Consider the following 13,358-nt stretch of genomic DNA (forward strand, 5'->3'; position numbering starts at 1 on the left):
CATCCATGTTGTTTGTTACCTTTTCATTTCATTCATCAGTAGTTTGTTACCTTTTATTGCTGAATAATATTCCATTCCAGAAGCATAGCACCATTTAAAATTTTCTATATCTGCATAAAGGACATTTGGGCTATTTCCAGCTTTTGCCAATTATAAATAAAGCCTATATGAACATTATTGTATACATATTTTGTGGACATAAGCTTTCTTGAGGAAATTCCTAGAAGTGGAAATGTTGAGTCATAGCATACATAGGTATATATCTTACATTTTGATTATAGAAAAAGCAATTGCACTTTTCTAAGTGTTCCTTTCTGTTGCTCCATTCAGTTCCTACTTATTGTATGAGTAAACTAGATCTTGCTGGTTCTTTCTTTTGTGAACAAATGTGAAAGTAAATTCTTCATATTTCTCCTCCCTCCCCTGCACAGACATTGCTAGAAGACAGTGATTTTCTTAAGCAGTAGGTTTTAAATTTCTCCTTCCAGTAGGAAATACTACAAATTACATTTCGTATTGTTTTTGAAGGTACCACTAACACACCCGTACACACACACATTCATGCGCGCATGCACACACACACACGTCATATCTACTCCCCCTTAACTCAATAATCTTCATCTGATATAAGCTACCATGATTTAAGCACACCATTTTGGATTGGGGGCTCAGGTGGCTGTTGCTTCTATTTTTTAGTGTATAGTTAACATTGGCAGTCACCCTTATAATGATGTGACACCAGCTACCCTCAAGTACATTGAATAAGCCATGCCTAGCACAAGAGAACTTGATTTAATTGGCAACAGTGTTTGCCCTCGCATGATAGGCACTGAAGTAAAACAAAACCTATTTTGCTTTGTGTGTGTGTTTTTAAAAATAACTACAAAAATGTATTATTAAAATATTGGAATTACATAATTTTCACTTTTGAATGCATGTATTGGGATCAAGTACCTAAGTTACTTTGTTTAGAAGCTGAATACTTTAAAGCTATTAAGGGAATACTTGAAGCTTGCCGTTATAGTACTGTCAACAAAAGATGTGATTAAATAAATTGAATGTTGAAGACTTTAGGCTTATAGTTAACACCAGGTAATTAAAAGTAAGCACTGCTGTGGGAGTGCATTATATATCAGCTGTCCTCTTTACCTCATTAACTGAGTTTTTGCATGTTTATAGAGCCAACTTCAATTAAAAATGCCTTTTAAGTTATGACTAACAAGGTCTTTTAGTTACTGTTTGGTATAAAGTATTACATTTTAATTGAAATTGGTATATCATAAATACCTGCCTTTGAATAATGTACAAGATAAAGAACTTTGATTATTTGATATTTTTGCATATGGTTTTTATTCCTATGCATTACTTTTTTGTATATTATCAAAAGATATATAAACTTTGGGGTTTAAAAATGAAAAACTGGGTTGTATACATGTTAGCAAATTGCTTATATCTACTTTTTTTTTAAGCTTATAAGATTTCCAAGGTTTTATTATTTCAGATTAGCAGCGCTTTACAATTCTTGTGGAAATGTTGAATTTTCTGCTTTAATTCTTTTGGTTATATTTTGTTTGTTAGATAATTAAAGATAATCCTAAATTTTAAAAATACTATGTGGTAAATATAAGTTTAAATGTTAAAATGGATTGTTATATTTTCATAGTGAAATGCAGATAAAAATGGACAATATTGAAGAAATTTCACGTTGGGTGAAAAGTCTAAACTGTACATCAAATTGAAATAAGAAAATTAGAAAAATAAGTTAGCTACCTAATTTCTGTTTTGAAATTCATGTAATTAATTCAAGAGATCAATTTGTATCTTTCAATCTGTTTACTTTCTTTATTACAGAAGTGTCATTGTTGCAGCAAAAAAATCAGCAGTCTCACCTTCCACCTTTACTACAAGCATACCTACCAATGCTGTCAGTGTGGTTTCCTCAGCAGATTCAGCCCAAGCCTCAGATGTGGGAGGAGAATCACCAGGTGAGCTAGTTATCAGTGATTTCAACAAAAATGTTTTTACATCTCATTTTAGCAAAGCTTAGGATTTTTGATTAACTTAAAATTTGGGGGCACATTAGAAACCATTGTGCTTTTATCCTGTTGATTGTTTACTACTTTTCTGAATAAATTTGAGTAAAATTAAAAGAATTTAAGTCGAGGATTTCAGTATTTTCTCCACTCAAACCTAATATTGTGTGGTAGATTAGATGCTGCTAGTTGGGTAGATGAGTGCATGGATGAATGATAGATTCATAAAAATACTTTTTTCCTTTGTTTTCTTTCCCTGCACTTAAGAAGATGTATATTGATAGTGGCCTAAATTAGAAAGTCTTGTTGACATGTAATCTTTTAATATGGTTACTGGTTGTCAAATATTTATATAGTATCCAATACTTTGTTTTTTTTGGCAATTTTTTTGAATTAGAGGCTTGGAAAGGAATGCTGCTCTGAAGTGTAGCATCATTCTAACAATGGTCATACTGGTTCAGTTCCTTCTACGGCAATTTTATTTTTGTCCATCTCTCCTTCTATATTCTTTCCATGTCTAAAATCATGTATGTGGATAAAGAATTATTTCCATGTATAAAAGCATATATATGGATGCAAGATTCTATACGATGATGGGAAGCTTTGTGGTGATACGGGGTAAACTTGAAGAATGTGCAGTATTAAAATGACCAAGTATAACAAAGGGGATGTTACTGTATCAGTGGTTTTCTTCTGGATATTTTGATGTTTCTTAAGGTTAATAACAAGATATTGTACCCACCAAAACATTCATCTTAAGATTCTAAGTTGAGATTGATGAAAAATAAAGAAATTTTGAAGGAATGGCCTGGTGGATTATATTGAGAACAGAAATAATGCTGTTACTTCTTTTGGGATATCTCAGGCCAGGGTTTGCCTTCTGTTCTGCTGTTCTACCTTTATTTGGCAAATTAGCATATCTTGGAGAGTTTTTTTCCAAACTTGATATTGCTACTGTCCAGTAGCTGGGAACTTTTTTCCTTGATGTGTACTATGTAATCATGTATCCTAGAAACAAATACTATGTTTATTTCTTTTTTCTTCTCTCTTTTTTTTATTTGTTATTGTACTTGTGTTAACAAAAATATATTTTATCAGAAGTTTTAAGCCTGTTTAATTTTTTACAAATTTTATAGTACTTAGTGATAAGAGAAAATGTTCAGTAGGTTAAGTAAAAGAAAGTTATATGCAATTCTTTACGTACCATATAATTACAACCAAGTGACTTATCTACCTTCTTTACATGATAAAAGCAAGAAAGTGTATTATGAAGTCATTTGGCTCTCCATGAAGTTGGGCTACTGACAGTTTTGATTTTCGATATTTACTTTAGGTAGTATTTCTAAAATTTAATTAATAGTCTTGTATTATTTTTATTCTTAGGAAAATTAGTAATTAGAATTTTTTTTCTACTTTGAAACCAAAAGCTGCAATTGTATCAGAGTTTTGTCTGCCTTGCTTTTTATTTTATAATTTTTTTCAAAAATTGATAGACTTTTTAAGATGACTTTTAAGTTTACAGGAAAATTGAGTTTGAAGTACAGAGAATACTCAAATACCCTCTCATTCTCTCCCTCGCTGGTTTCCCCTGGCCCGGTGAGAATTACAAAGGAAAATGGACATGAAACTCTAGCAAATTTTTCATCTTTATTGTTCCATTATACTCTGATGCCTCTTTTTTTTTTTTTCCCCTTTGGAGAAGAAATAATTTGGTAATTCATTTGGAACTGGGTATGCACATTTCCGCTTCTCCATCCCCATCTAAAGTCCTTTAAAAAAAAGAATCAACTGTGGTTTTTCTAGAGTAGTCCCTTTTGTGAAAAATGCAATGGTTATTAGTATCTATGAAATGATTTACATGCCATCTTTTAAATTCAGTTATAGTAAATTTTTCAGTAACATCCCAAATCAAATGTGATTTCAGAAATTCAAAGTACACTGAGTAAAATATTTTCTCATACTGCCCTCTAGTTTCAGTTTAGGGAACAGAGTAAATAGGACCCTTTGATTGCTTTTAAGCCTATTCTTTAAAATTTAAGTCATGGAGTTTTCAGAAGAGATAAACAGCTGAGACATGGGTAATGTTTTACATGTAACAGTATTATACATTTCTCTCTGAAGCCATTGCATTTTTCCAGTAAATTTATTGTAATTTAAAATACTCACTTTGAAAAACCGTATGCAGAATTACAAAACACTTTGCTATCTTGAAGACTGTTGTATTTATTGGCAAAATCTACAAAACCCTGTACCATTGATCCAGCTCATAATGTATCTTATTTTTCTGTTGCTTAAATTTTGTATGCTTTTTGATGGAGTTTCTCAAATGGTTACCAATTCTTTTTTCCATCTTGAACTAGAATTTTAAACTTTTTTCCCCCCCAACCCTACCCCCATTTAAAAAAAATAGTTATTCCTTTTTCATTATTTCAAGTCTTCCTTGTGATTATGGTCTTTCTGTTTACCATTTATTTTGGTTTCCACATCTGACTCTTCTTTCTCCTCTTTCACTGTGCTCTTGTTACTGTCATATGGGTTCTCCATTTCAGTGTATTGCTTCTGTTTTATTCCGTTAATTGATGCCATGAACATTACTGCCTTGATAAGAAAAATCTAACCTAATCTAGTGTTTTTAGTTGTCCTGCTTGTTACTCTTCTACCGCCCCACTTTACATACTTTTGCCTACCATACTTGCCCTTGCACTTGTTAAGTACTCATTTCCACATGGAATCCACCCCAACCCCCCAAATAGTTCTTTCTCCCTTGTCAATATTTTTTTTAACTGATACATTTTTGTTTTCTTTTCGGTGGGTCTCTTGCTTTAAGTTATTTGCCATTAAAAGAAGTAGATAAATATATAGACGGTTCCAACTTAACAATTTTTTGACTTTATAATGGTGTGAAAGCAATACACATTCAGTAAAAATTGTACATCAAGTTTTCTGTATGACCATTCTATTTTTCACTTTCAGTACAGTATTTAGTAAATTATGTGATATATCCAATACCTTATTATAAAATAGGCTTTGTGTTAAATGCATTTGTGACCTGGAATATAGATGCTTCTTGACTTATGATGGGGTTACATCATGATAAACCATTGTAAGTTGAAAATATCGAAAATTGAAAATGCATTTAATGCACCTCACCTACCAAACAGCATAGATTAATCCACCCTATCTTAAATGTGCTCAGAACACTTACATTATCCTACAGTTGGGCAAAAAATTTACTTGATAGAAAATACGAGGTTTCTGCTATAACACTCATATTTTCTGTTACATATTCACATGATACCTTCAAGGTAATTCCCATTTGTGGATATTTGGAAATTTTGATATTAAAATGATACACATTTTACATGCAGTACAATTAAAGAGAAACTAAGATAGATACTAATCACAGAAACAGTTAACACTTGCTAGGTTTATATGAGGTCAAAGCTTTTTCTATGAAAATATTATCACTGAAATAATTTTATAACCCATAGAAATTGATAATTTGTTTGCAGTTTGAAATAATACACATTATTAAGACTATAATTAACATACAAAACTTTTTTGGTGTACAAATTTCAAATTTTAATTTGAATAGCATACCTTGGCTTATGCAGCATTTTATCAACCAAAAGGACTAGTCTAAGAGCAACAATTGTATCTTCTAATTAATAAGTATTAAAAGATATTCATCAGAGGATAAGACATATCCTTTATTGCATGTTTTCAAAGAAAATAAAAGCAAAAGTGATTTTAGTAAATATATCAAAATCTGGAAATTTTGTAGTCATCAGCACAGATTTGATTACCTAGAATACAGTATCCTTTCTTTTTTCTTTTTTTAAATTGAGACAGGATCTTTCTCTGTTTCTCAGTCTGGTGTGCAGTGGCACAGTCATAGATCTCTAAGCCTTGAACTCCTGGGCTTGAGTGATCCTCCTGTTTCAGCTTCCCAGGTAGCCAGAATTACAGATGTGTGTCTCCATTCCTGGCTAATTTTAAAATTTTTGTAGAGACAGAGTCTTGCTCTATTGCCCAGACAAGCCTTGAAATCCTGGCTTCAAGTGATCCTTCCACCTTCACCCAATATCCCTTCTTGTATGTTAAAATATTATTACTCTTTTTCCAATATGCTGTTTCTCTGTACTGCAAAGCATACATGAATAAATCAAAATTGAAACTAGCTCAATAAAGGAACTAAGTATACTGTTCACTAATTTATATGCCTGGTGTTTGCTACTTTGCAAAATTTAGTAATTCTACCACTTACTAGAATATTAGACAGTATCTGTTTATCAGAGCCATATACATTATTAATTAGTACTTTTTTAATATTAGGGAAATATTTGAGTCATAACCATATTTCCTTTGTGTAAGATTTGGGCCAATAGGCTTATTTTTATTCATTCAATAGGATTTATTTAATTAGTTTTTACTGGGCATATAGACGATCCCTGGCTGAATTTACTGGTTCAGAAAAGAGAGAGAGAAATGCAGTGTTAATGTGTTTAGGGGTTAAAAAATTGGCATTTGTTTTAATGATTCTTTATTGCAAGGGACATTAGTTATTTAGACCCGCAGGGACCTTAAATAAACAATTGCCTACTCCCCAGATAGATGCTAGACAGATGATATATTTGCGTTTTCCTTTTTGTCCTTTTGAATGTCTGGAAAACTGTCAGTTTGAAGGAGCCAGTTTATCAGTGCTAGGATAAGGAAAAGATAAGTGAGTATCATTCCACATGTTGGAGGTAGCTTCTGCATTTATATATTTGTGATCATTTGCTGGAAATATTTAATGATAATTTAATTTAAAACAAATTGATTGAAAGTGTATATTTTTATCTGAGTTGAAAAAATACAGAATGTGTTTGGATGTTACATTTTTTTCCCAGCAGGAATGGAGAACAACCTAGTGTGAAATTACTGATGTATTTAGTTTATTCTTTCATGTGATTTTTTTCTTATAACTTTTGCTGGTTAATTTATTATCCTTGTTGGTAAAGTGTCTTCTTATGACTTAAGACACTTTGTAAAAAATCTCTTTCTGCTGTATTCTTTTTTAGAATTGAAAATTGGCATTACTTCTAGGGTAGTGTGAGGAAATAATTTTTGTTACTGCTTTATTTAGAAGCAACAATGTTGCTTTTCTTTTTCACATTTCTAATACGCATTTCTCATTAAAATTTGTATCATTTACAACAGTGGGCAGGGTGTGGTGATTTACACCTGTAGTCTCAGCACTTTGAGAGGCTAGGGTGGAAGGATCACCTGAAGCCAGGAGTTCAAGGCTAGCTTGGGTAACTTTTCACTTCAAGGAATTAAAAAATTAGCTGAACGCGGTAGTACATGCATATAATCTCACCTACTCAGAAGGCTGAGGCAGGAGGATCACTTGAGTCCAGGAATTCAGGACTGTGGTGAGCTGTGATCACACCAGTACACTCCAGCCTGGGCAACGGAGCAAGACTTCATCTCTTAAAACAAAAAACAAACAAAAAAACCCCACAATAAACCATTTAACACAATAAAGGCTAATTTTGCCTAAAACCTCATACATACATTCCCCGCCCCCGCTTTTTTTCCCCCTAAAGCCTCATGCATACCTTTTTTGGGGAGGGATTTATTTTTTCCATTTCTACTTTTAAGTAAATGGGACCTTATGTGTTCCTTTGTATTAGTGTCAGAAAAGCTCAAGAAAATCCATCAATAATGCTAATAGAGAAAATGTCTGATACATTGCAATAAAAAATGGTCTTCAGGCCAGGCGCAGTGGCTCACGCGTGTAATCCCAGCACTTTGGGAGGCCAAGGCAGGTGGATCACGAGGTCAGGAGATCAAGACCATCCTGGCTAACATGGTGAAACCCCGTCTCTACTAAAAATACAAAAATTAGCTGGGTGTGGTGGTGGGCACCTGTAGTCCCAGCTACTCAGGAGGCTGAGGCAGGAGAATGGCGTGAACCCGGGAGGCAGAGGTTGCAGTGAGCCGAGATCGCACCACTGCACTGCAGCCTGGGAGACAGCGAGACTCCATCTCAAAAAAAAAAAAAAAAAAAAAAAAAAAAAGGTCTTCAAAAACTATCACCAGTTAAAAAACACGGAAATATTTTATTAATCACTGGTAACAGTCAATGACCCACTGTGATTCATTGATCATATTGTTGTCAAAAACTTAGAAAATTGCAGGTGTCATGTACCGAGTGTAATAAGGCCAATGGGTCTGTGAAGTACTTTACTGAGTGTTGTATATGATTTTAGGATTGGACCTGACTCTTAGAAGTGCCGGATACCAAAGAGTGAAAAAATGTTTTTTAACTTCGCTGGTCTTGCCGTCTAATTTGAAATTTTATTGTGAAAAATACAAAAATAGCATTATTTTTATGATGAAATGTGAGTTGATATATATGCTTTTAAAAATTGTCACAATGGGCTGGTCATGGTGGCTCATGCCTATAACCCTGGCACTTTGGGAGGCCAAGGCTGAAGGATTGCTTGAGACCAGAGAAGGATTGTTCGAGACCAGCCTGGGCAACATAATGAGACTCTGTCTCTACAAAAAAAAAAAAAAAGGCAATAGACGGGTGTGTGGTATGCACCTATATTTCCAGCTACTTGGGAGGCTGAGGCAGGAAGATGGCTTGAGTCCAGGAGTTGAAGGCTGCAGTGAGCTCTGATCACACCAATGCACTCCAGCCTGGGTGAGAGAGTAAGACCCTGTCTCAAAAAAAGAAAAATAAAAAATAATTGTCAGCATGATGAAGTGTGTGCTTTAGCTTCATTTTTAAAGGAATCCTATGCGTCCTGACCACCAGTCACTTGGTTAGAGTTTTTAGGTACAGGTAGATCTCAGCTGAACAGGATGGTGAGGAAGGTAGGACTGTAAGCAATACAAAGCTTCCAGTATAAAGGAAAGTCAACTTTGATTATCAAGGGAATGGGAAAGGAAGTATGTTGTGGAAAAGAAAGATTGACTATAGTTAAGTTCATTTTGTACTAGGAATGTGCTCACTCTAAGGTGGGCTCAGTAATCATCCAGAGGTTAATTGTGGAAGATTGCTGCATTGCCCGCTTTCCAAAAGGAACCAAGCTTGTTGGGGGGTAAAATTGTCTAGATTTTTGGATCCTTGGATTTGACTGAGACCTGGTAATCAGAACTGAGGGTTGTTGATCAAGTGCTGCCTAAAAACCAAGCATGTTTCAGGAAAGCTCAAAATTGCCTCAGGTCCTTGCTGTTTTTTAATCAGTTAAATCCACAAAACCTCTGATTAGGTCCTGGCTATGCTTATCTATATCCAGAATTAACCTTATTTGCCTTACCAAAAAGAGCACATTGAATCAGCATGCCTAGATACAATTGAAGTGAGCCTGAGGAAGTTCTGGGAGTGGTGTGAAGCAGAGGGAAGTGTTGTGTTGTGTGTGTTGTGTTGTGTTGTATTGTTATTGTGTTGTATTGTATTGTATTGTATTGTATTGTATTGTATTGTATTGTATTGTATTGTATTGTATGGTGTTGTGTTGTATTTTAAGACAGGGTCTTGCTTTGTCACCCAGGCTGGAGTACAGTAGTGCAATCTCAGCACACTTCAAGCTCTGCCCTCTAGGCTCTAGTGATCCTGTCACCTCAGCTTCCCAAGTAGCTGGGACCACAGGCACACACAACCATGCCTGGCTACTTTTTTGTATTTTTAGTAGAGACAGGGCCTTGCCATGTTTCCCAGGCTAATCTTGAACTCCTGAGCTCAAGCAGTCCTCCTGTCTTGGCCTCCCAAAGTGTTGAGATTACTGGCATGAGCCACTGCACCTGGCCAAAAATGGCAATTCCTTTTTTTTTTTTTTTTTGAGACAGAGTCTCACTTTCTCACCCAGGATGGAATACAAGGGTGTTTGATCAGTGGGAGCCCCTTCAAGCTGGCTTCAGTGTCCTTGTGACATAACCTATTATTCCTTGGACATATCCTATCATTCCTTGCTTTCTACACAGCATAACTAGATGTTTCAAACTCATTTGGTGCTTTTCTTCCACAGATCTCGAATCAGCCATTTCTTTCTTTTAGTGGAGTATAGTATTAAGAAACCAAGATCTGGACACCAAGTGTTAAGGTGTTGCTGCTTCCATGTCCTCTTAGTGGACAGAGCTAGAGGCGGTGTGTGTGTTTGTGTGTGTGTGTGTTTGTATATAAAAGTCTACAAAAATGTATACTGTCATTCACATATTATTACCATCTCTCTATTGCAACCATCATTTCACATAGATATGAATTCTACAATTCTTAGTTTTCTTTTTTCTTTGAATTCCCTCCTCACACTGGCTCCAGTAACTTTCTTTGGGCCAACACAACCTCCAGCCTGATGCAGATGCTTTCCTTGATGTGTTTCTAATAACTTTTGGACTGAAAGATTCAACAAAGTTTGGGAAAGAGGGCCCTTATTCTCTTTAAAGCATAGTGTTTTTGTATTTGCAGCATAATGAGAAAATAACTGATAATAGTTGTGATACAAGATTACAGATTCTCAGAGGTCTAGGCTTCTAACCCTGATTACATTTATTGCTGCAATTTAGTCCTTCAGTAGTGATTTGATAACTGAATAAGGATAGTTTTCATGGTAATGGAGGTTTAAAGCTAAATTTAGAATGTAGGTGTTTCTGTGTTGTTGCTATATTAAAAAATACTTTTACTTGTAACTTTCTGTTGACACTTGGTGTTGAATAGAAGGAATTGTGAACTTTAGGGAGTCAGGATTTACTTTTCTCTTGCTTTTTCAGCTCACAGATACAAAGATTGTTCTGGCATGATAATTGAGCTCGTAGCTGAGGTTTATATATGAAAGGATTTAGTTGTTAATTGTTAGATTTTAATGTTATCCAAATAGTAATGGACATAAAAATACATTATAATGCTTTTATTGACTGGTATAATGACATTCTTATTTAAATCTTCATACCTAAAAGCAGAAAATTCCTATAGATGGTTATTTTTCTTTTATAGGCAGTAGATCATCTAATGCAAAATTGCCCTCGGTTCCAACAGTTGATTCAGTTTCACAAGACCCGGTTTCAAATATGAGGTATTTAAGCTACTAACTTGAATATTGTGATTCATACCTTTTGATGACTTTTTAAGCTATCTAGGTTTATTTTACTTCATTTCATTTCATTTCTTTCTTTCAACATATATGACATTTAGAGGCTTGGGAACATTTTAGAAGTTCATTTTCGTTTGAAAGATTATAAGATGTACAAGTCATTTCATGATGTACAAGTCACTTCATGAGAAGTGACTATTTGTGTTAAAAAATAATTGCTGCATGCATAACAAATATTTACATAAGCTTATGACTTATGTTTCAAATGATTGCAAATTGAAAGTATGGAATTTGTTGTTTCTCCTCTATAAAATGCTGATGTAGGCCGGGCGCGGTGGCTCACTCCTGTAATTCCAGCACTTTGAGAGGCTGAGGCAGGCGGATTACTTGAGGTCAGGAATTCAAGACCAGCCTGGTCAACGTGGTGAAAACCCATCTCTACTAAACATATATTTAAAAAGTAGCCAGGTGTGGTGGTGAGCACCTGTAGTCCCAGCTACTCGGGAGGCTGAGGCAGGAGAATCACTTGAACCCGGGAGGCAGAGGTTGCAGTGAGCTGAGGTCATGCCACTGCACTCCAATCTGGGAGACAGAGAGAGACTCCATCTCAAAAAAAAAAAAAAAAAAAAATACTGATATAAGTGGTAGCCATCCAGCCAAAGCCACAATGATACTGAATTATAGATAGATTTTTATTGTCACTTACCTTGTTTAATTGGGTTTCACAGTTTAATTTCGAATGCTATGAGTGTATTTTCCACCACTAGAGTCTTAGTGGCCAGAGTCCTTGATTTTCTTTACCACAACTGGGAAATCCATTAGACACTACAAATGTAGGTACTTGAGTGCTTCGAGTGTGGCTAGTATTTACGATACTATTCAGGGATAACAAGTTCTATGAGTTGTGTAGAAGAAAATAGTATTTAGAGAGTGCCTGTGAGGAGATGGTTATTCACAGCAAAATTTATATATGTTTGAGTTGATAGTTTCAGTAGCAACTGCTTTCTTGATAGTATGAATAGGAGGTACTCCTAGTGTGAATAGTAGATAACTAGTGACTCTTTATGTATATGTTTAATTTGTAAGTTAGAAACTGAAGCTGTGGATATCTGTGAATTTTCTGAAATGCTGTGGACCTTAAAAAAAAGTCATTAAATGTATCTGTGTATGTATATATGAATACATGTATATATAATCACAAATATATATTAATATATTTTATGTATTTATGGCACATTTACAACTATCTCAGTTTATTAATAAATATAACTATCAACAAAATGATAGTTTTGTTATAATTTGCCTTTAAAGTATATTATTTTCAGGAGAAAAATAATTCACATTGCATTAGAAAGGAATTATTGACTTCAATAAAAAAGAACTGCTTTTTATAATTTATAAGCACTCAACATCTGTTGAGTCTGTACTATATGCTGTAACTGTGAATTTTAAAATGAAGTCATGGTTCTTGAACTCAGTGGGCTAATGGTTTAGTGGTAAATAGAAAAATTTGTTGAAGACTTGATGAGAATTTATTTAGATTATGATGGGCCTAAAAACAAACTGCTCTTAACTGGCCAGGTGAGACTCCTAGTAAGTACTGATGCTTGGAGTGGTTGTTAACCAGGATGTTTGCTGGAGATAGTAGGGGCAAGCTAGATCAGATAAAAACGAATATTTTTGGCAGAAGGACTGCTATACATAGCAGTAATGTCTCTTTAGGTGATTTTTAATTTTTTTAATATAATTATATATATATGGAAACACATCTTTATTTTTGAAACTAGAAAATTGATACAATCTGTTGAATAGTTCAAGTAACTTAATGTCTTTTCATTAGTATTACAGAGAGGCTTGAACATGCTTTGGAAAAAGCAGCTCCTCTCCTTCGTGAGATTTTTGTGGATTTTGCACCTTTTCTTTCTCGGACACTTTTGGGTAGCCATGGACAAGAACTACTTATAGAAGGAACAAGTAAGTGATTTTTCTTTATTTTATTTGTATGCATTTATATTTCAGGATTAAAAACTTACATGGATGATGAGATAACATGGAGTTTCATTGTTTAAGTGTTGTCAGCCTTTGACAAGGTTTCTCATAGTCTGTATCTTTTGAAGAATGTGTCACATGTCTATTATGTTGTAATCTTCAAGATTTTTATCAGTGATTTGGATGAAGCATAGAATTATGTGTTGAACCAAAGAACTAAGACTTTTTTTTTGATACATTAAAATTAACTTTG

At 34.3% G+C, this 13,358-nt stretch overlaps 1 protein-coding gene across 1 annotated transcript in view; it reads left to right on the plus strand.

The window, feature by feature from the left end:
- Positions 1-13,358, plus strand: part of LRBA (LPS-responsive vesicle trafficking, beach and anchor containing) — a 771,345-nt gene that overhangs the window by 196,273 nt on the left and 561,714 nt on the right. The window contains exons 31-33 of the mRNA XM_011973242.1: positions 1,852-1,985; positions 11,020-11,098; positions 12,957-13,090. Of these exons, the coding sequence (XP_011828632.1) occupies positions 1,852-1,985; positions 11,020-11,098; positions 12,957-13,090 (347 nt within the window). The remainder of the gene's footprint in view (positions 1-1,851; positions 1,986-11,019; positions 11,099-12,956; positions 13,091-13,358) is intronic.

This window comes from Mandrillus leucophaeus, unplaced genomic scaffold (genome assembly GCF_000951045.1).
Source record: "Mandrillus leucophaeus isolate KB7577 unplaced genomic scaffold, Mleu.le_1.0 Scaffold136, whole genome shotgun sequence".
Lineage (NCBI taxonomy): Eukaryota > Metazoa > Chordata > Mammalia > Primates > Cercopithecidae > Mandrillus > Mandrillus leucophaeus.